Raw genomic sequence first — 24,162 nt, 5'->3', positions numbered from 1 at the left:
CCCCCCCCCCCCCCCCCCCCCCCCCCCCCCCCCCCCCCCGGCCCCAGCTTCCTTCTTGTTGCTTGTCTATATCAGGCACAGTCCTGCCTCAGGGCCTTCCCCCTGCCTGAAAAGCTCTTCCCTGGAAATGGCCTCACAGATGACTTCCCTTGATTACTCTTTCTAAAAGAGAATGCTTTCTCTTGCTCATCTTGCTCCTTTCCTTTACCCTGTTTCTTAGTTTGTCTTCATTCTTATCTCTGACATGTATTTCTTTGTTTATTTAACAAATACTTACTTAACATGTATTTCTTTATTACTAATTTCCCCCTAGGAGGTAAGCTTCTTGAGGCAGGAACTTTGTTTTGACTACTGACATATTTCTAGCACATAAACCAGTGCTGAGCACATAGCAGGTCCTCCACAAATACTTATGAAGTGAATAAACACATGGGTGAATAAACCCTACATATCCAAGCAAAACCCATCAAAACTTTTTCATAACATTTGGGGAATTCTGATATAGTCAGAAGATAGATATTTGATTCTATTTCTGCTATTTCTAAAAAAAATTTTTTAAGTTTTTATTTATTTGACACAGAGAAAGAGATCTTAAGTAGGCAGAGAGAGGGGGGGAAACAGGCCACCTGCTGAGCAGAGAGCCCCATGCGGGGCTTGATCCCAGGACCAGATCATGACCTGGGCGGAAGACAGAGGCTTACCCCAATAAGCCACCCAGGTGCCCCTCTGCTATTTCTAATATAACAACTCCGCAAGTATTCCTAGCATCCCGTCTCTCTTACCCTATGGATCATCTGAGCAACAATTTCCCTATATGGCATACATCTCATGAGAGCCATGCCATTTCCCATCCTTTTCACTGATAATTATCCCCACTTCTTATATTTGAGGACATAAATTGTCCATCCCCCTGCCTACATACACATGCACTGAACTTGGGCCAATTACTGAAACTTGAGTCTTAAGTTTCTTTATCCATGAAAGTTGGGTTGAGAAAGAAAATGTGAAAAGAACTTGCGAGTTTAAAAAACATACACCACTGGCTGGAGTGTACCCCAAAAGCCTACAATGAATCATACTACAATATCATGTTACAAAAAATATTTCATTTGTTTCACATAATTGGTAGTTATATGTCCCTGATATGCAGGTCAAGGTGCAGACAGCACATAAGAAATATCAAAAGCAAAACGGCTACAACATGCATGACCACAAACCATTCCCTTATTTCTGGGCATACAGGGATACCATATTTCCTAGTTTTTGTGATTAATGAGCTCGGTTCTGGTCAATGAAATACGGGAGGAAGTGATGTACACCGGCTGGTTAGAGAGGACCCAGTGGGGGACTTCAAGATCTTAGGGCATAGAGATCCACCAGAGAGAAAAAGCCTAGTTCCCTGCACCACTGTGTGGAGTAGAGCTGCCCAGGAAATCTGCTATCCAGGAAAACATGCGTTGGAAATCATGTGAGTGAGAAATAGATTTTTTATTTGGAAATTCAGGACATATTTGTTAATACAGCAGCCAGGATGCCAAGGTTGTTCTCATCTCATGGAGTCGATTTATTACTTGGTTTGCTGTCATACATGCTCTTTTCTGCTGACGTCACGTGGAAAAAGTTGGATTACATGACATTGATTATGGAATATCCATTTTGATTTTTGCTTTATCTCTCTGGATAGCACTCTTTTCAAATAACTCATGCTTTTACTCTTCCAAAAAGAGTCCTATATCTGATCCTTATTACTGGTGAATATTGATGCTGTTTTAGTAATTTCTGAAGTTTTTGTTGTGGTGGTGGTGGTAGTTTTAAAATTTTAAGTGTTTCCTTAAAGTATCTTTTATAACCTTAACTAATTAGCTGCTTATACATTTCTCCAAAGAAGTAGTGATGTGAAATAAATATTAAAGTATTTGGTATAAAAGAATATGACTTACACAACTTGGTCTTCAGTGGTCCAGAAACACACACACACACACGCACATTACTAAGCAAATGGGGCAAAATGTTACCAGCAATGTGGGTAAATGGTATATGGTATTCTTCATACTATACTCATAACTTTATGTGAATTTGAAACTTCACATAAACAAACAAAAAAGAATTAGAAAAAATGTTAGCTGAGTAATATTTCACTGCATATATGGACCATATCTTCTTTACCCATTTGTCTGTTCAAAGGCATCCTGGGTCCTTCCATAGTTATTTGCAAACAATAAATCATGGAACACTATATAAAAAACTAATGAAGTATTGTATGGTGACTAACATAACATAATAAAAAAATAAGCAAAAAATAAATAAATCAGAGAAAAAACTATTTCAAGCAAAAAAAGGAAAAAATGTTAGCAACATTAAAAATATCAATTCTTCTTACAGTTTTACTTTAATATTTTCTCTGTGCAATTTAAAACTTGTGATAGAATGTTTTTGTCTGATAATGTTTTTTCAAAAATTTAAAGGAAGAATTCTCTACATAGACAACAATTCTTGGGGCTCCTAATTTTTATGCTTTGCCCTCAAACACAGCTCTGATATAGTGTATGCTGTCTCCCAAATACTCGGAACTCTGCTTGAATGTAAAAGAAAGAGAAGATGTACACTGCTGATACTCGTTAATTATTACATTGTCAGGATATGAAGAGAATATTGTGATCTAGTGAAAACCTTTGGGATCATGTTTTCCAGAGGGAGAAAGGAAATTTTTCAAATACAGATTAGCTGCAGTTTATGGGAGTTTCACAAATTAAGTATGGGACTTTGAGCATATTCATATAAATAAGATGGCAATACATGACAAGGATTGATTACAGTAATCACTCTGGAGTTGCTTTATTCCAGACGTCAAATAACACCCTCCTTAGGCAGAAAGTATAATGAGTCCTTATACCTACTAGGCTGTGTCTCAGCCAACAAATTATTTATAAATAAACTATATGTTTCTTGAGCCATTAATGTAGAAAACATGTTAGTCAAACTCATAAAAAAAATAACACCAATAAGAAATGAGAATAATAGAAATAAACTTAGGTAATGTGGACAATGAAGACAAAATTAGAAAATACCCAATTCAATTCTATTTAAACACACTTTAAAAAATGAATAAAAGAGGGGGGGAGGAGTCAAGATGGCGGAGAAGTAGCAAGCTGAGACTGCTTCAGCTAGCCGGAGATCAGCTAGATAGCTTATCTAAAGATTGCAAACACCTGAAAATCCATCAGCAGATCGAAGAGAAGAAGAACAGCAATTCTGGAAACAGAAAAACAACCACTTTCTGAAAGGTAGGACCGGCGGAGAAGTGAATCCAAAGCGACGAGAAGATAGACCCCGGGGGGAGGGGCCGGCTCCCGGCAAGCGGCGGAGCAACCGTGCACAAAATCAGGACTTTTAAAAGTCTGTTCTGCTGAGGGACATCGCTCCTGAGGCTAAACCGGGGCGAAGCCCACGCGGGGTCAGCGTGGCCTCAGGTCCCGCAGGGTCACAGAAGGATCGGGGGTGTCTGAGTGTGGCAGAGCTTGCGGCTATTGGAACGGGAAAGCCGGCTACAGAGACAGAGCCGACAGTAAGCTCACAGCTCGGGGTGACCTTGAACTGGTCACAGGCTCGGTGAGCTCGGAGCGAGGCTGGAGGTCAGGCAGACGAGAGTAACTGGGCGCTGTTCTCTGAGGGCGCACTGAGGAGTGGGGCCCTGGGCTCTCGGCTCCTCCAGGCCGGAGACCAGGAGGCCGCCATTTGTATTCCCGTCCTCCGGAACTCTACGGAAAGCGCTCAGGGAACAAAAGCTCCTGAAAGCAAACCTGAGCAGATTACTCACCCCGGCCCCGGGTAAGGGCGGTGTAATTCCGCCTGGGACAAAGACACTTGAGAATCACTACACCAGGCCCCTCCCCCAGAAGATCAACAAGAAATCCAGCCAAGACCAAGTTCACCTACCAAGGAGTGCTGTTTCAATACCAAGGAGAGCAGCAGAATTCCAGAGGAGGAGAAAGCCAAGCACGGAACTCATGGCTTTTTTCCTGTGATTTTTTTTTTAGTCTTGCAGTTAACTTAATTTTTTCTTTTTCATTTTTTTTTTCTTTTTTATTCTCGCCTTCGGGTTAAATTATTTTTTTTAATTTCTTTTTTAACTGTTACCTTTTTCTTTTTTAACGATTTTTTACTAGTTTATCTAATATATATATATATATATTTTACATTTTTCTTAGGTGTTTTCTTTTTTTAAAAATTCTTTTCTTTTTTTTTCTTTTTCTTTTCTTTTTGTTTTTTTCTTTCTTTCTTCCTTTTTGAACCTCTTTTTATCCCCTTTCTCCCCACTCACGATTTTGGATCTCTTCTAATTTGGTTAGAAGGGGTTGTTGCCACCCTTTTAGTATTTTACTTGCCCCTTCATTTACTCTTATCTGGACAAAATGACAAGACGTAAAAACTCAACACAAAAAAAAGAACAAGAGGCAGTACCGAAGGCTAGGGACCTAATCAATACAGACATTGGTAATATGTCAGATCTAGAGTTCAGAATGACAATTCTCAAGGTTCTAGCCGGGCTCGAAAAAGGCATGGAAGATATTAGAGAAACCCTGTCGAGAGATATAAAAGCCCTTTCTGGAGAAATAAAAGAACTAAAATCTAACCAGGTTGAAATCAAAAAAGCTATTAATGAGGTGCAATCAAAAATGGAGGCTCTAACTGCTAGGATAAATGAGGCAGAAGAAAGAATTAGTGATATAGAAGACCAAATGACAGAAAATAAAGAAGCTGAGCAAAAGAGGGACAAACAGCTACTGGACCACGAGGGGAGAATTCGAGAGATAAGTGACACCATAAGACGAAACAACATTAGAATAATTGGGATTCCAGAAGAAGAAGAAAGAGAGAGGGGAGCAGAAGGATTACTGGAAAGAATTATTGGGGAGAATTTCCCCAATATGGCAAAGGGAATGAGCATCAAAATTCAGGAGGTTCAGAGAACGCCCCTCAAAATCAATAAGAATAGGCTGACACCCCGTCACCTAATAGTAAAATTTACAAGTCTCAGTGACAAAGAGAAAATCCTGAAAGCAGCCCGGGAAAAGAAGTCTGTAACATACAATGGTAAAAATATTAGATTGGCAGCTGACTTATCCACAGAGACCTGGCAGGCCAGAAAGAGCTGGCATGATATTTTCAGAGCACTAAACGAGAAAAACATGCAGCCAAGAATACTATATCCAGCTAGGCTATCATTGAAAATAGAAGGAGAGATTAAAAGCTTCCAGGACAAACAAAAACTGAAAGAATTTGCAAGTACCAAACCAGCTCTACAGGAAATATTGAAAGGGGTCCTCTAAGCAAAGAGAGAGCCTACAAGTGGTAGATCAGAAAGGAACAGAGACCATATACAGTAACAGTCACCTTACAGGCAATACAATGGCACTAAATTCATATCTCTCAATAGTTACCCTGAATGTAAATGGGCTAAATGCCCCTGTCAAAAGACACAGGGTATCAGAATGGATAAAAAAACAAAACCCATCTATATGTTGCCTCCAAGAAACTCATTTTAAGCCCGAAGACACCTCCAGATTTAAATGAGGGGGTGGAAAAGAATTTACCATGCTAATGGACATCAGAAGAAAGCAGGAGTGGCAATCCTTATATCAGATCAATTAGATTTTAAGCCAAAGACTATAATAAGAGATGAGGAAGGACACTATATCATACTCAAAGGGTCTGTCCAACAAGAAGATCTAACAATTTTAAATATCTATGCCCCCAACGTGGGAGCAGCCAACTATATAAACCAATTAATAACAAAATCAAAGAAACACATCAACAATAATACAATAATAGTAGGGGACTTTAACACTCCCCTCACTGAAAAGGACAGGTCATCCAAGCAAAAGATCAGCAAGGAAATAAAGGCCTTAAACGACACACTGGACCAGATGGACATCACAGATATATTCAGAACATTTCATCCCAAAGCAACAGAATACACATTCTTCTCTAGTGCACATGGAACATTCTCCAGAATAGATCACATCCTCGGTCCTAAATCAGGACTCAACCGGTATTAAAAGATTGGGATCATTCCCTGCATATTTTCAGACCACAATGCTCTAAAGCTAGAACTCAACCACAAAAGGAAGTTTGGAAGGAACCCAAATACATGGAGACTAAACAGTATCCTTCTAAAGAATGAATGGGTCAACCGGGAAATTAAAGAAGAATTGAAAAAAATCATGGAAACAAATGATAATGAAAATACAATGGTTCAAAATCTGTGGGACACAACAAAGGCAGTCCTGAGAGGAAAATATATAGAGGTACAAGCCTTTCTCAAGAAACAAGAAAGGTTTCAGGTACACAATCTAACCCTACACCTAAAGGAGCTGGAGAAAGAACAAGAAAGAAACCCTAAGCCCAGCAGGAGAAGAGAAATCATAAAGATCAGAGCAGAAATCAATGAAATAGAAACCAAAAAAACAATAGAACAAATCAACGAAACTAGGAGCTTGTTCTTTGAAAGAATTAATAAAATTGATAAACCCCTGGCCCGACTTATCAAAAAGAAAAAAGAAAGGACCCAAATAAATAAAATCATGAATGAAAGAGGAGAGATCACAACTAATACCAAAGAAATACAAACTATTATAAGAACATACTATGAGCAACTCTACGGCAATAAATTTGACAATCTGGAAGAAATGGATGCATTCCTAGAAACATATAAACTACCACAACTGAACCAGGAAGAAATAGAAAGCCTGAACAGACCCATAACCAGTAAGGAGATTGAAACAGTCATTAAAAATCTCCAAACAAACAAAAGCCCAGGGCCAGACGGCTTCCCGGGGGAATTCTACCAAACATTTAAAGAAGAACTAATTCCTATTCTCCTGAAACTGTTCCAAAAAATAGAAATGGAAGGAAAACTTCCAAACTCATTTTATGAGGCCAGCATCACCTTGATCCCAAAACCAGACAAGGATCCCACCAAAAAAGAGAGCTATAGACCGATATCCTTGATGAACACAGATGCGAAAATACTCAACAAAATACTAGTCAATAGGATTCAACAACATTAAAAAGATTATTCACCACGACCAAGTGGGATTTATTCCAGGGCTGCAAGGTTGGTTCAACATCCGCAAATCAGTCAATGTGATACAACACATCAATAAAAGAAAGAACAAGAACCATATGATTCTCTCAATAGATGCTGAAAAAGCATTTGACAAAGTACAGCATCCCTTCCTGATCAAAACTCTTCAAAGTGTAGGGATAGAGGGCACATACCTCAATATCATCAAAGCCATCTATGAAAAACCCACCGCAAATATCATTCTCAATGGAGAAAAACTGAAAGCTTTTCCGCTAAGGTCAGGAACACGGCAGGGATGTCCATTATCACCACTGCTATTCAACATCGTACTAGAGGTCCTAGCCTCAGCAATCAGACAACAAAAGGAAATTAAAGGCATCCAAATCGGCAAAGAAGAAGTCAAATTATCACTCTTCGCAGATGATATGATACTATATGTGGAAAACCCAAAAGACTCCACTCCAAAACTGCTAGAACTTATACAGGAATTCAGTAAAGTGTCAGGATATAAAATCAATGCACAGAAATCAGTTGCATTTCTCTACACCAACAGCAAGACAGAAGAAAGAGATATTAAGGAGTCAATCCCATTTACAATTGCATCCAAAACCATAAGATACCTAGGAATAAACCTAACCAAAGAGACACAGAATCTATACTCAGAAAACTATAAAGTACTCATGAAAGAAATTGAGGAAGACACAAAGAAATGGAAAAATGTTCCATGCTCCTGGATTGGAAGAATAAATATTGTGAAAAGGTCTATGCTACCTAAAGCAATCTACACATTTAATGCAATTCCTATCAAAGTACCACCCATCTTTTTCAAAGAAATGGAACAAATAATTCTAAAATTTATATGGAACCAGAAAAGACCTCGAATAGCCAAAGGGATATTGAAAAAGAAAGCCAACGTTGGTGGCATCACAATTCCGGACTTCAAGCTCTATTACAAAGCTGTCATCATCAAGACAGCATGGTACTGGCACAAAAACAGACACATAGATCAATGGAACAGAATAGAGAGCTCAGAAATAGACCCTCAAATCTATGGTCAACTAATCTTCGACAAAGCTGGAAAGAATGTCCAATGGAAAAAAGACAGCCTCTTCAATAAATGGTGCTGGGAAAATTGGACAGCCACATGCAGAAAAATGAAATTGGACCATTTCCTTACACCACACACAAAAATAGACTCAAAATGGATGAAGGACCTCAATGTGCGAAAGGAATCCATCAAAATCCTTGAGGAGAACACGGGCAGCAACCTCTTCGACCTCTGCCGCAGCAACATCTTCCTAGGAACAACGCCAAAGGCAAGGGAAGCAAGGGAAAAAATGAACTATTGGGATTTCATCAAGATCAAAAGCTTTTGCACAGCAAAGGAAACAGTTAACAAAATCAAAAGACAACTGACAGAATGGGAGAAGATATTTGCAAACGACATATCAGATAAAGGACTAGTGTCCAGAATCTATAAAGAACTTACCAAACTCAACACCCAAAGAACAAATAATCCAATCAAGAAATGGGCAGAGGACATGAACAGACATTTCTGCAAAGAAGACATCCAGATGGCCAACAGACACATGAAAAAGTGCTCCACATCACTCGGCATCAGGGAAATACAAATCAAAACCACAATGTGATATCACCTCACACCAGTCAGAATGGCTAAAATCAACAAGTCAGGAAATGACAGATGCTGGTGAGGATGCAGAGAAAGGGGAACCCTCCTACACTGTTGGTGGGAATGCAAGCTGGTGCAGCCACTCTGGAAAACAGCATGGAGGTTCCTCAAAATGTTGAAAATAGAACTGCCCTATGACCCAGCAATTGCACTATTGGGTATTTACCCTAAAGATACAAACGTGGTGATCCAAAGGGGCACGTGCACCCGAATGTTTATAGCATCAATGTCCACAATAGCCAAACTATGGAAAGAACCTAGATGTCCGTCAACAGATGAATGGATCAAGAAGATGTGGTATATATACACAATGGAATACTATGCAGCCATCAAAAGAAATGAAATCTTGCCATTTGCGACAACATGGATGGAACTAGAGCGTATCATGCTTAGCGAAATAAGTCAAGCAGAGAAAGACAACTATCATATGATCTCCCTGATATGAGGAAGTGGTGATGCAACATGGGGGCTTAAGTGGGTAGGAGAAGAATCAATGAAACAAGATGGGATTGGGAGGGAGACAAACCATAAGTGACTCTTAATCTCACAAAACAAACTGAGGGTTGCTGGGGGGAGAACGAGGTGGGATTATGGACATTGGGGAGGGTATGTGCTTTGGTGAGTGCTGTGAAGTGTGTAAACCTGGTAATTCACAGACCTGTACCCCTGGGGATAAAAATATATGTTTATAAAAAATAAAAAATTAAAAAAAAATGAATAAAAGAGACAATTATAGGGTAATATAAATGATAAAAACTGAGTCCAGCCAAGATAGAAACTCTAAGATTAATTACTATGGAAGAATTTGAGAAAGTTGTTAAAGGTATTACTCTCCTCACCAAACCAGACCAAAGACAAAAGTCAACCCACTGAAACCTGATCATTTCAAAGGTGTATTATATCTTCAAAAAATAAATAAATTCAATGTTACTTAAATTGTTTTTCAGCAGAGACAGAAATACTGTTACTGATTGCTTTTATGACACCGGCATCACTCTGATAGCAAACCTTAACAGTAAAAAACGAGCCAAAACAAAACAAAAGTCAAAAAAGAAAACTTCAGAAAAACCTCATATATGAATGTTGGTGCAAAGTTATATATAAAGAAATAGAAACTAGGAGAACATTGTAAGATTATATAGTTTACTCCAGGAATGAAAGCATAGTTCGATACTAATAAATCTCTTACTTCAATTGATCACAGTGTAAATCAAAGGGGAGAATACTGATCATCTCTGTAATTGTCTTTTTTTTTTTCTGGTTTTTGATGAAATTCACTATACATTTTTGATAAAAGATTGTTAATGAAATGGGAATGGGGGGTATTTCTTTAACATGGTAAATATTCATCTCAAATAAAAAGCCAACATTGTGTTAACTGTTTAAAATGAGACAGCTTCATTTAAGCCAGGAATAAGACAGGAATTTCCATAATTTCCACTATTAATTAACAGTATTCATGAAGTAACAGCCAAATGTATTAAATAAGACAAATCAGAGGTATGCAAATAGAAAAGGAGAAGGCAAAGTGATTCTTATTTGTAGGTCGTGTGATTGCATGCTTCCAAATTCCATGAAATGAACTGAAAGATACCTAAGAAACAATTAAGATAACTTAGTATGGTAACTGGTTATAAAATTAATATTTGGGAATAAAATTCTAAGGGGAGGGGTGATATGAAATAAGTAAACAAAAAGCATATTTATGTGGCATTTATTTTTCATTTGTCTTTCTCTTCCTTTCATTCTCTCTTTCAGAAAAACAAAACAAAACAAAACACCATAAGTAAAAGAATGTGGTTGGTTTTTTGCTTTATCTCCAGTGCCAAAAAGGTGCCCAATACATATTAGACACTCAAGAAATATTTGTTGAAAGAAAGAATAAATCTACACTATAGATTGACTCTCTTCTGCAGAGATAGATGTGCAAAGAGACATGAATTTTTTTATAACAGAAAAAGACTAAAATTAATCAAAATGTCCATTAGTAAGTATCCAATTAAATACGCTATTAAAAATAAGGAGATATATTTTACTGCTCTAAGATAAATTTTTACATTAAAAAAGGAACTAGGCCATGAAAGAAGTCTCAACACAATGAAAAGGACTGAAATAATACAAAACATATTTTTCTCCAAGAAAAAATTATTAGAAATTCACAGAAAAGAACCGAGAAATCCTAAATGTTTGAAAAATAACACATTTCCTTTTTTTATTTTCAAAATTTAAAAAATTTTAAAAAATTTTTAAAAGATTTTATTTATTTAATTGACAGACAAAGATCACAAGTAGGCAGAGAGGCAGGCAGAGAGAGAGGAGGAAGCAGGCTCCTTGCTGAGCAGAGAGCCCAATGCGGGGCTCCATCCCGGGACTCTGGGACCATGACCTGAGCTGAAGGCAGAGGCTTTAACACGCTGAGCCATCAAGGCACTCCTAAATAACACATTTCTAAGTTACCCTATACATCAAGAAAGATATTATAAGGGAAATAAAAAAAAAATACCTTGAACTGGATGAAAAAGAAAACAGTATATCAAAATTTATGAAATTAAGCTAAAGAAGTGCTTACAGTGTAATTTATAGCTTTAATGTTTTTATTAGAAAGAGAGGACTAGACTCATTCATCTAAGCTTGAAGACAGCAAGGCAAAGTAAATCAATCATCAAGCAAATAGATCAGAGTGGAACACACTGAAATAAAAAAACAATGAATCTCAAAGCCGGTTCTTAGGGAGCAATTTTATGAAATTTTGTAAAGAAAACTTTATGCAAACAAATTTGACAACTCAGATGAACTGTAAAAATTCCTGAATGTAAACAAATTACCAAAAACTGAAGAAGATTGGAAAATTGGAATAGGCCTAAATCTAGAAAATAAGTTTAATTAATAAACAAAAGTCTTTTTTACCAGATGGCTTCACTGGTAAATTCTATCGAACTTTTATGGAAGAACCAATATTGGCCCCACACAAACTCTTTCAGAAAAAAGAGAAGGAACACTTGCAAGTCCTGTGATGAGGCCAGGATTATCCTGACACAAAAGCCAGACAATGACACCATGTGACAAGAAAACAAGAAAAATCTCTCCCTGAGTAGGTTCAGAAATTCTTAATAAAATATAAGCAAGTGAAAGTCTACCACATACAAAGAGGATTATCCACAAATGGGGTTATATCAGAATGCAAAAATTAGTTCAACATCTAAAAATCATGGAGGGGCACCTCGGTGGCTCAGTCAGTTGGGCATCAACTCTTGATTTTGGCTCAGACTAGATCTCGGGGTTATGAGATTGAGTCACGCGTGGGCTCCACAATCAGCGTGGAGTCTGCTTGAAAGATTCTCTCTTTCTCCCTCTCCTTATGCTCCTCCTCCCGTAAAAAATTTGTAAAATTATGTAATGTATAACATTGTATTTTTTTAAAGATTTTATTTGTCAGAAAGAGTGAGAGGGAGAGCACAAGCAGTTGGGGGCACAGCAGCAGAAGGAGTAAAAAAAAATTATGTAATGTATAACATTGTACTTTTTAAAAGATTTTATTTATTTGTCAGAAAGAGAGAGAAAGAGAGCACAAGCAGGTGGGGAGCAGCAAGCAGAGGGAGAAATAGGCTCCCTGCTGAGCCCGGAGCCAGATGTGAGACTCCATCCCAGGACCCTGTAAACATGAGTTGAGCCAAAGGCAGACTGAGTCTCCCAGGCTTTGCAACACTGTGTTAATAAAAGGTTAAAAAAAAACCCAAACAAACCCCACATGATCAGGAAACAAATAAACAAACAAACAAACAATAGTTTCAGGGGGAAAAAAAAGCCAACAAACTTTTGTTCAAAGCCAAAATAAGTTGATTATTAAAATTCTCAATGAACTAAGTATACACCTGAACTTTCTCAACCTGATGAAGGGCACATAAAAAACCTGCACCTAAAATCGTACTTAGTGGTGAAAGATTAATGCTTTCCCCCCAAACTGACAATGAAACAAGGATGTCTGCTCATAATCACTTCCATGAAACATCATAGTGGAGGTCCAGCTAGTGTTATAAGGCAAGATAAAAGAATCAAAGGCATATAAACTGGAAGGGAGGAAATAAGACTGTACCATCAGACAACATAATAATCTATGTAAATAATCTTGTGAAATTTATAAAAAACCTCCAGAAGTAAGTGAGCGTAACTGGGTTGCAATGTACAAGATCCCCCCCCCCCCAAAATCAAATGTATTTCTATGTATTCACAAATGACAATCTGAAAATGACATTAAGAAAATAATTCTGTTCCCAATAATGTTAAAAATCATAAAACAGAAAGGATTAAGTTTGACAGAAGAAGTGTAAGCTCTGAGCATTGAAAACTACAAACCATTGCTGGAAGAAATTGAAGGAGATTCAAATAAATGAGAGATATACCATTTATGAATTGAGACATTCAGTGTTAGCTTGGCAATTCTTCACAAATTCTTCTGCGTATTTGAGCAACACCATAATCTCCACAGTCCTTTTATTTAAAACAAATAAAATAAGAACAATGATCCCTAAATTTATATGAAACTGGAAAGAATCTAGAATAGCCAAGATAATTGTGAAAAAGGAGAAAAAAGAAGAGTCACACTTTCAAGACTTAATATAAAAGCTAAAGGAATCTATAAAGTACAGCATTATCAGAAGGACAAACATACAGATCAATAGAACAGGTTAAAGTCTAGAAATAAATCCTCACATTCATGCTAGTATAATAAAATATTAAAGTGCCACAAAACAATCCAAGAGGAAAGGACAGGTTTTATTTTTTTTCCAACAAATAGCTCTAGAACAATGAAATACCCATATCCAACAAAATGCATTCAACTCTTACCTCACACCATCCACAAATGTGACCTTAAAATGATTTAGAGATCTAAATGCAGGAGCTGAAATTATACAACTTCTAAAACAAAGCAGGAAAAAGTTTGTGACCCTGGGTCAGGCAGAGATTTCATAGATATAATACCAAAGTAATAATCCACATAAGAAAACACTGATAAATTGGACTTCATTAAAATTAAAAACTTCCATGCTTCAAAAGAAACCATTAAGAAAATGAAAAGTCATGCCACAGACTGGGAGAAAATATCTGCAAACCATATATCTTAGGAAAGACATGTAATCAGAATATATAAAGAACTTTAACAACATAATAAGATAAATAGCCCAATAAATATTCAAATGGGCAAAATATTGAGTAGTCATGCTATCAAAGAAGATATATGAATGTTAATAAACACATGAGAATGTGGTAAACACATAAAAAATTGAGAAATGTAAATTAAAATTACAAAAAAGTTATCATTATACAGACACTAGAATGACTGTAATTAAGACTACCAACTAGGGCAACAATGGGCAGAAACTGGAAACCTCATATATTACTAGTGGGGAATGTAAAATGGTATAGTTACTTTGGAAAACATTGTGGCAATTTCTTAACAATTTAAATTTATATTTGTCACATAAGTTGGCAGTATCACTCCTAGGTATCTCATCAAGAAAAACAAAAACATAGGCACATACAAACACTTACATCGAAGTGTTCACGGCAACATTACTTATGAATGTCAAAACCTGAAAACGACTCTAATGTCCATCCGTTTGTGAATGGATTTCAAAAAGTGGTAGATCCATATAATGGAACACTAACTACCCAGTGATAAAAAGAAACACACTGCTCACACATGCTTCAGCATGGGGGAATCACGGGAGCATTATGTTAGGTGAAAGACTATATACTGTTTGATTCCATTGATTGACTGATTGATTGAATTAAAGATTTATTTATTTATTTCCAAGAGAGAGAGAGAGAGAGAACACGCACAAGCGGGAGGGCAGAGGGAGAGAAAGACTCTTAAAGCGCATTCTGTGTTGAGCACGGAGCCAATGCGAGCTTGATCTCACCACTGTGATGAGATCACTACCTGAGCAGAAGCCAACAGCCCAGCGCTTAACCTAACCTACTGTGCCACCCAGGTGTCCCTGTGTGATTCCATTTATGAAAAATTTACAGAAAGGCAAAACTATCCAGAAAGCATCTTAGTGATTTTCCGGGTCTGAGACAATTTGAGATGATGGATGTTCTAAGGATTACGGGGACTGTTACACACACAAAAAATACCATTTTAGTGAAACTTAATGATGTATATAATTTAAGTGGGTTAATTTTATGTTATATAAGTTACTTCACAGTAGTGTTAAAAATGAAATATACCCTCATAACCAAGATATTTAGAGCTAGACATTTGTGTGTATAATATCATATCATTTATAGTAAACACACTACCTATATTCATGCGTGTGCTCCTTAGGACCACAACATTTCTGGAAGTATATATTCAAAAAACTTGTCTGCCTCTGAAAAAAGGACTGAAAGTCTGGGACAGTAAAGAGAATTATTTTTCACTGGATACCTCTTCAGACACTGTCTAAAAAAAAATTAAACTAAAAATCCTCATAAATAATTAAAACAAAGAACCACAATTCTGATAGAAGGACCCAGGCATGTGACTCTACTCTTGAATGTCTGTATGTATCTGAATGAGGCTATGAGCACTTAGGAGTAGCCTATAATAAGAGAAAGCAAAAGATGACCCCCAAATTTATATGAAAATGGAAAGAATCTAGAATAGCCAAAATAATTGTGAAAAATTTCATCACAAAAACCATGGTATTAGTTCCTTATAATTTCAGAGAGGATGAGTGCAAATTGTGGGAATTTGGGGAAACATGAGAGGTTTTTGACTAGAAGTACTTTAAGCATTACAGGGTACTACATTCTGCAGGTCTGCATCAGCCACAAAATAAAAACCAATTCCTAACCCTAACCATAAGCAAAATGCAAATAAAAGTTGACATCCCAGAGGATTAAAGGAGAGGTGGGAAAACTAGAGGGAAAAAAAGAGCAAGTATAGGGTTGTCTATCTGATAGTGGGCATTTATATATATATATTAATGATTTCAAAGTACTTTTTCCTGCTATGCCTTGCCTTTAAAAAGAAGTCATTATATAGGATATGTATCCAAATTTGCTTCTATGACTCATAGAATGGCTATACTATACAGTGGTTTTCAGTATACCTTTTAATATCAAGAATCTGTTACAAAGATTTGCTTTTCAGCTGCATGCTACAAAGATATGGCTTTAATTAAGAATATTTGTTTTAATCTTACACAAGCAATGGGAGAAATTAAAATACATTGTCAATATTTAATTATAAAGATTCGAGTGCTATTCTGTAACAACGCCTTAAGAAGGTCAAATTTAAGACTTCTGCTATCATAATTTCCCTTTTTAATATAGGGACATAATACTTTGTGCAGTGTTGCTCAAAAAATGCCTAGTATTTGTCGTCCACTTTCACACAAGGAATCAATAATGTAAATACCTCCTTGAAGTGGAAACACCTGCAGTGAGGCCCAAATAAATCATAAAAGGTGCTTCTTTCAAGCTCTGACTGCTTTCCTTTGCATTTCAAACTGACAGGGTTTTCATGCTGTTTTTAGTGTTCTGAATGGACAATCACATAGGTTGGCCACATGTGTGTTCTTCACGCCTGAGTTCCTCGAAGTGCTGCTACCTGTGCCCCACCCTTCCTAGAGCTTCGGGACTCCTTTGTGCTCAACACACATTTCATGAACACCTACTGTGGGCCATTTGATATAAAGAACACGACCACCAGGTTAAGGAGTATTATCATCCCTATATAACAGACAAGGCTTCTGAGGCTCCTGGACTTTTAAGTGTCCCAAGTCCCAGAAAACCAGGACTTAGCCTGAGCCTTTTCTTTTATACTCTTTTCAAGTATCTTTCCTGTCTGTGGCCCTCCCCTCATTTCTCTCCCTAGTGTCACTGACAGTTAACAGCAAAGTAGCAGAGGAATGAAGGAGGGCTTCCACTTAGCCCCATTTCCTTCCCCTGAAGGTAGAAGGGAGGAAACCCCCAGGACTCAGAGTTCTTCCCACCCTCCTCACTGCTCCGATTTCTATAGTTCAGCCAGAACACCCAGCTTAGAACTTCAGCCCTAACTGGGTTCCATAACTTCCTTCCCAGGTCATGGAAGGCACCACGAGAAATTATTGCTGGAGGAGAACCTTCCTAGTGGAAGAAGTGTCCTAAGCATCCCTGTTCATGATTCTGAAAAGATTTTTCTGTGGCAACCAGTTCCCAAAGGTCCTTATGGGGATTACAAGACTACATTTGAACTTGGCAGGGGTTGAACCAGCTTCCACTTGCTAACTAGAATCCTAAGCACAATACAGAGCATTGACTAGATTGGAAGAACCTAGATTTCTTGATTAAGACAATGGGAAACCAGTTTGGGATCTCTATAAGCAATATATAATGAACTTTTGGAATATAAACCAAATATATTTGCGGATTAGGCTTTACCCTCCAACTGCATACTAAGATACATTTGTAAGACAGAAAGCACTACTTTTACTGTGTTGAATATAAAATAGGAAGAAAATATATATTCTCAAAATTAAAACAAAACAAAACAAAACCACTGCTTCTAGACTCTTGTTTTTCTCTCCTATTCTTTGACTTTCATTTTTTAAAGTATGATTTTACTCATCTCTGGGGAAATTCCTTTTTTATGATAGTATTGTAACAGTCTTACTATTTTACGTGCATATTTTATTAGTGAGTCGTGTTTATCTTACCTCCTCGATGGATAATCAAAGAAGTCTCACTTCCAACAGGACAGTCCTTAAGTATATCCACTACTTCTGTATGGCTCAGGTTCTGTACATTCTGCTGGTTGATCTCAACAATGAGGTCGCCTTCACACAGGCCAGGGCATCCCTGAATGTCAAGTATTTGTTTCACCCGCTGTCCTGTAGGACTGTCGGCAATAGTGAAGCCAAAGCCCTGGGCCCCTTTCACAATGGTTAAGGTCATAAGTTCAGCTTGGGTGGCCCCAGATGAAGCCATAGACACATTGTCGTCATGGACGGGTGGTGGATACGTGCCATCTAGTTGACCATCAGCTGGCATTGAGTGCAAAGAATGAGGCGGCCGATCTGTTATATCTGGAACCGACTGTGAGGTCCGAGAAATGTATTCCAAGTATGTTTCATAGTTATGTCTTCCATTGACCATCACTGGAGGTGGCCTCTCCATTATTGCAAGGGGTGGCACCATGCTGTTAGCAGGATCTTCAGGATCAAAGGGCAAAGGGTAGCCACGACACAGTACCAGGTTGACACTCTGACCAATAGGAACAGACTGGAAAAGTTTGACTACATCTGCATGAGTATGTCCAAGGACACAAACTTCATTAATATAGACAATGACATCACCTGCAAGGAAAAAAGAAAGAGATTGACAACATGAGGTAAGTTCAATTAAAGTTGACATAGAGAAATGGAATTATTTATGAGACTAGTAAAAGAGGCACTCTGTTTCTCAGTAAGCAGGAAGGAAATCAATTAGAATAATATTTAAATTCACTGTAGGTGACTCAAGGTTACCAACAGGTCTGCCAACAAACACGATAATCAAATGATGAAAAAAAAATGCTATGTGTTTATACTTGGAGCTCAGAAACAGCTTTGTGTTCAGAAAGAAAGGTTTGGAAGAATTTGGACCTTGAGGAAGCACACATTCTATGCTTCTTTTTCATCTTCATTTCCATCTTCAGTGCAATTCAGTTAATGGACTTTGCAAACTATTGAGAAGTGGTGGTCATAAGTTTTGTATTTAAAAGCCCCGGTACACGGTTTTTTTGGTCTAAGTTGACGAGTCAACTGCTATTTTTCTTTTTCATGGAAGAGGAAACATGTTGCCCATTTATTTTCTCCATCTATAGTAAGATGTGTTTACAAAGGCTCCATGTATGCACAAGTAAAGGTCAAGAGAACTAGTTCTGGGATCAGGGACCCAGGTCCATATCCTGGCTCTACTAATTAGCAGATATGTGATTGGGGCAAGTGACATGCCTACTTTGAGCCACCGTTCCTCATTTGTAAAGTTGTTGTGAGGATTAAATAAGATAATGCAGGGAAAGTGTTTGGTATTGTGTCTGACACATGGTGAGTGCCCAGTAAATGTGGACCACTACTAATATTACAATTGCCAAGCTCGGATGGAGGGGATTTGGGGCCCTGGCTTTCAAACAAGAGGCTGCCATAAACTCATCTTCTGATCTTAAATTAATTAATATTCCTGTAGATCTTCTTGAATAAGGCATTTGTCCTCTCTCCCCAATGAATTATCGTAGAGTTACAGAAGCCCACTGGATAGAAGGTAACTTTAGGAAGTTAAAAATACCCTGAATATTAATTATTCATTATAAAATAAAAACTCTGAAAAACAATATTTCCTCCTTAAGATACAGTAAAAACATGCTTGAGATAATTGTTTAAAAATTTCAATTATGTATGAGTATCAATTTTATTTATAGAGAACTGTTCTATTATGAGTGGATATTTTTATTCTCACAAACCATAATATTTGAGAGTTGAACTTGCAAATTGGGATTGTGACTGACTATGCTGAGCAGTATATGAGGGATATAAAAGACATGTTTTCACAGACTGTCAAATGAGTAACTCAGCAGACGTTAATTTATTGGGGTAATTCTGAAGTGGGTAGAGTAAATGGCTAGGGATTTCATTCTGAGACATCCTTGCCCATCAGAATTGCAAACATCAAAAATGTAAAAACAGAGTTAAACTTTCAGAGTTAAATACTTTTTTAGCTTTTCTTAGGTGTCTGATATGAAATGATTACTTCACTCTATGCATTCTAAAATAAATAATTCTATGAATAAAACATTCTTGAGTAAAATACTTTCAACAACATAGACTCAGTTAACTAACATTCACTCCTCTCAAATGCTAGAGATCTGCTTGAAAGTGCTAAAGATATAAAGACAGAAAAGTCAAACAAACATTTTCTGGGATCCAGCTTAAGTGTGATTCTAGAAAATGTCACAGACGCCGTGATTGGTTAGATGGAACTTCACACTTCAATTATGTATATCAGAAAGGGTGTTGGTGTAATGGTGGATTTTGGAGCAGGACGAGGGTTGAGTTGGGATGAGCATCCTTTCTCTGGGACTGTGATTGTCAGCAGACCACGGCAAACGGGGACTCTCTGGCATCATTTTCAATGGGTCTGTTGAAGTAGCTGATCCAGACACACTTTTTTCTTTTCTCCCTGCCTCTTCTACCTTTAAAGTTAGGATCATCTATTTTACACATTCCAAGGTTGAGAGAATAATAAATACCGTGTACCACCGTCCAACTCAATGATGAGAACACTGAACATATGAGCTGTGGTCCCGGCTAGCACCTCTCTCCCACCTACTGCCCTCGCCAATTATAGTCACTGTCCTGCATTATTCACATGCATTTTGTTTTTATGACAATCTACGTACCTGTAAATAATGTCCCTAGGCAATATTTAATCCCTAAATAATAAAATCTCCCAAAGATGGCTTTGTACATTTTAAAATCATTGTAAATGGTATATATATTAATCTTCTGTAATTTCCTTCCAAATGTATTTGTGATACTTATCTATTTTTACCTCTAGTTCATTAATTTTCATTGCAACAGATTATTTTCGGATGGCTATATCACTATTTTATTAATATTTGTCCATTCTTATGTTAATAGATGCTTGGGTTCTTGTGAATTTTTGGCTACTAAAGATAATTCTGCTAATAATCTACTTCCATGGCCCTTGTGCACTTGCGGTGGAGTTTTTCTGAGGTATGGACCTTGGAGTTGAATTGCTGGGCCAAGACCACATGCTTCTTCAACTTCGTTCTATCATGGCAAATGGCTAGCAAAATAGGTCAAATTGATTTACACTCCCATTTCTGGTATATCAGAATTTTCATTGCTCCCTATCTGATACAATACTTGGCATTCTCAGACTTAATTTTCATTGCTCTAATGGGTGTGATCACGGTTTTAATTTGCATTTCCCTGACTGCTAGTGAGGGTGAGCATCTTTTCATATGTTTATTGGCCATTTGGGTTTCCTCTTTAGTATACCTCATTTCCTCATTTTTACCTATTTGGCTAGTCCTTAAAAAATTTTTTTTTAAAAACAGATTGAGTACTTTTCTGCCCATCTCCATTCTTGACCCAACATTTTTGGTAGGTTTGGGAGGCTGCATGGTACAGCTGACATTCCATGGGGTAGAAAACTTTGGTCCGATTTCCAGCTCCATCACTTCCTAGCTGTGTGACTTTCAAAACTCACTTAAATCCTCTGTGACTCACATTCTTCACAATAATGAGGAACAATAATAATAGCAATGTATTGTTCTATGGGAAAAAAAATGAGATTGTTCAGGTGACAAGGTCTGTAAACTGCAAATTGTTATGCAAAGGATGACTGCTATTTTAGTAATTATTATCTGTCCTTGGTTATATCCTTCTATAAAAATCAGCACAGTCCCACCAGTTATTCCCACCACAGTCATAATCAAGGCTGAGTATGGGTTTCTGAGTGGGCAGATAAAAGACAGGAAGGCAACAAATGCCACTTTCCGCTAAGGTTTTCCCTAACTTTAAATACTGTTAACAAACTCCCCACCCCCCAAGCATGCTATGCCAGAAATTCATAGGAAAAAAGAACTAAGCTCTCAAGGTTCCCTGCCAGGTCTAGTAGTTATTTGAATTATAGTGATTAATGTTATCTATTTTTGAGTTTTAATGTGATCTTGCTATTTAGAAACAGAATGAGAACTATTTGTGGTTCTTGTAAGACTGCCTTTTAAAATTTATGGATATTTTCCATTCAGAGCAATTTTTCAAGTCATCAAGCAAGCAGTGATAAAGCGGTATCTTTATGGAGCTATGCAGAAGCTTTCTGAATGTGAAAGATCTGTGGTCAGTTATCACAGGATTAAAACTAACAACTTGACAGTGCTCAACAGCTCACTTAAAAATATGTATATAGATGCCTAGACATTGTGTCATCCCACAACTGTAGATGGATTTGTAAGCAAACATTTGCCTGTTCAGATAGTACTAATTGGGTAGGATATTTATAGATTGTGCTATATGAATGTCACTTATATATTGTGAAATAAAAATATGAACCACCTGGTACATGCCATCTGATGGTGCCATGCCAAGTCTTAGGATAGACTGGGCTTCAGAATACACAGAGAGAGAGATAGAGATAGAGATAGAGAGAGAGAGAGAGAAAGAGAGACATCATTAGGAAAACTGGCTCTAGCTCAAGCCCCGTTGGCCTATTTAAGAGGGAGAATTGGGAAAAGAGTCACTTGATCTCTCCCCCTCTCAATTTATTCTTTTATAAAATGGGAATTAAAATATCTCCTCCATTTCCTCTTTCACACGGCTACTGTGAGAATGAGATCATGCTTGTGAGAACACTTTTAATTTTACCAAGGAAGGGCTCTCCATAAAAATAAAATGGTGCTTTTCTTTCGGAAGCCAAGCACACATTTTTAGTGCCATCTAGCCTGCAAGTTTACACTGTTGCCTGTGTGGCCATTCACTTTAGGCCCTATTGGGGCCAGATGTTTTGGGACCACTGACCTTGGGCCTCTGGGTCAGATTTGGAGTGACTGATGAGCTTGGAGTCTCCAGCAGAGCTGATCTCATAAGGACCCGATTCCCAATGAAGAGATTTCAAAGTGACAGTGAAGGAGAGTCAGGCTGATGAAGCAGAAGTTGAAAACTGCTGGCCTGTATGAAAGCACGTGCCAAGCTAACTGGTCTCTCTCTTAGTCATGGGAATCAAAATACACTACCGGATACCTCTTGGGTACTTCATTATTTTGGATAAAGCAGGGCACTTTTCATAAAGCAGTGCTTCAAGTGCAGTTATTTTTATACTTCTTTCTTCTCCTCCCACATTTGTTGAGTCACGGTGGTGTGCAGAGGCTTCCTTTTTAGCCTCTCTCACTTACCACCTGCTGTCTACCTTCATAAGCCACCATCTTGGACGAGACTAGAATTGCTTCCTTCACATTCCATTTTCATCCCGTAGCCTCCTCCACTAAGCTCAAACGACTCAACCTTTAGATGTGCTGGTTAACGCTCTTTACTAGCAGGCTTTCCAGCTTATTTTTGTCTTCACCACCCAGTAAGTTCCCATTCTTGTGGCGCCTGTTTCTTAACTGCTCACAATTTACAACTTGCTCCTTGCCTTTTACTTGAATTCTGCTATTCCTCTCCCCTCAGGGGAACTTCCTTTCTGGGTGTAATTCCATCCCAAATGATTCATCCTTTCCTTCATTTTTTTTCAAAGATATCTCCTATTATTCCTGCTCCGATTGCTATAATCTCATGTTTGTCAGTACAAATTCACCTCTGACTTTATTCCTTTGTGGGAGTTTTCTACCTATTCCAAGTTACCTCCCACAAAATTTATAGAGTGATATTACTATGTTTGGAACTCTTCAGGTATTTAGAATATATTTGTATTGAATAAAGGACAGAAAGATTTAATCAGAGGAAAACTGGAATAGATTACATAGCTGACCTTGCTGCCTTTATTGTTTCAGAATTGTGTTTTTGCCAAGTCATCTACATTTTTTTGCTAAAAGAAAAAAAAAAAAATCTCACCCACTACTCCCATCCCACCAATTACATGCACTCTACATTGAAAAATTATTTTTTGATGTTTGTCTCTAGCCAATAAGATTCAACTGACCTGTCATTCTTTTCTGAATCTTATATTTATGTTTTTTATAATAATAATCATATAAATCTTATTGTAATAGGAAATTTTATTATAATACTGAATATTCATTCTCTTTCTATTCTACAGTCCCCCCAAACATAATAAATTGTGACATATACTTGTGAGGGTGTGCTACTCAAGACTTCAATTAAATTGAAAATAACTGCCCTTAATATAGTTTATTCTCCAAAGGGAAGCATCGTGTTGTACCAGATGCACGAAGAGCCTTGAGTATTTCTCTCTAGACCTTTCTCACTTTGTGACATTGCAGAATGCCTATGCAGAAATGCCAAAAACAAATACTCAGATTATGAAGGTATAAGAGGTAGGACAAAATGCCTTCATCAGAAGAGCCTTAGTTTATTAATTCTGGTATGCTACCTTTTAAGTCACATTGTGAATGAAAATGAAGTGAATTGAGCCATAGCACTAAAAGAAGGTTCTAAGAATGTTTTATTTATTTATTTTTTTAACATTCTAAAACCAAGTGTGGCCTATGGAGAGAGCACTGACTTGGGTGTCAAGAGATTTATGTCTTTATGCTAGGTATGTTAGTAATCAGTGCTGTCAACACATCTCTGGGTCTTATCCCTCATTTATTTATTAATTTATTCAACAAATATTTACTATACTCAACTACTACTGTGACTCAGGCACAGTGTTATAAAAAGAGAAGACTGAACCA

At 37.4% G+C, this 24,162-nt stretch overlaps 1 protein-coding gene across 4 annotated transcripts in view; it reads right to left on the bottom strand.

The window, feature by feature from the left end:
- MAGI2 (membrane associated guanylate kinase, WW and PDZ domain containing 2) overlaps positions 1 to 24,162 on the bottom strand; it is a 1,345,167-nt gene that overhangs the window by 235,935 nt on the left and 1,085,070 nt on the right. For all 4 annotated transcript variants that reach the window (XM_059396960.1, XM_059396961.1, XM_059396962.1 and 1 more), the window contains exon 10: positions 17,462 to 18,100. In XM_059396960.1, the coding sequence (XP_059252943.1) occupies positions 17,462 to 18,100 (639 nt within the window). The remainder of the gene's footprint in view (positions 1 to 17,461; positions 18,101 to 24,162) is intronic.

Source organism: Mustela nigripes, chromosome 4 (assembly GCF_022355385.1).
Source record: "Mustela nigripes isolate SB6536 chromosome 4, MUSNIG.SB6536, whole genome shotgun sequence".
Taxonomy (NCBI): domain Eukaryota; kingdom Metazoa; phylum Chordata; class Mammalia; order Carnivora; family Mustelidae; genus Mustela; species Mustela nigripes.
The sequence above is the reverse complement of the archived record's forward strand: the minus strand, read 5'-3'. Positions and strand labels throughout refer to the sequence as shown.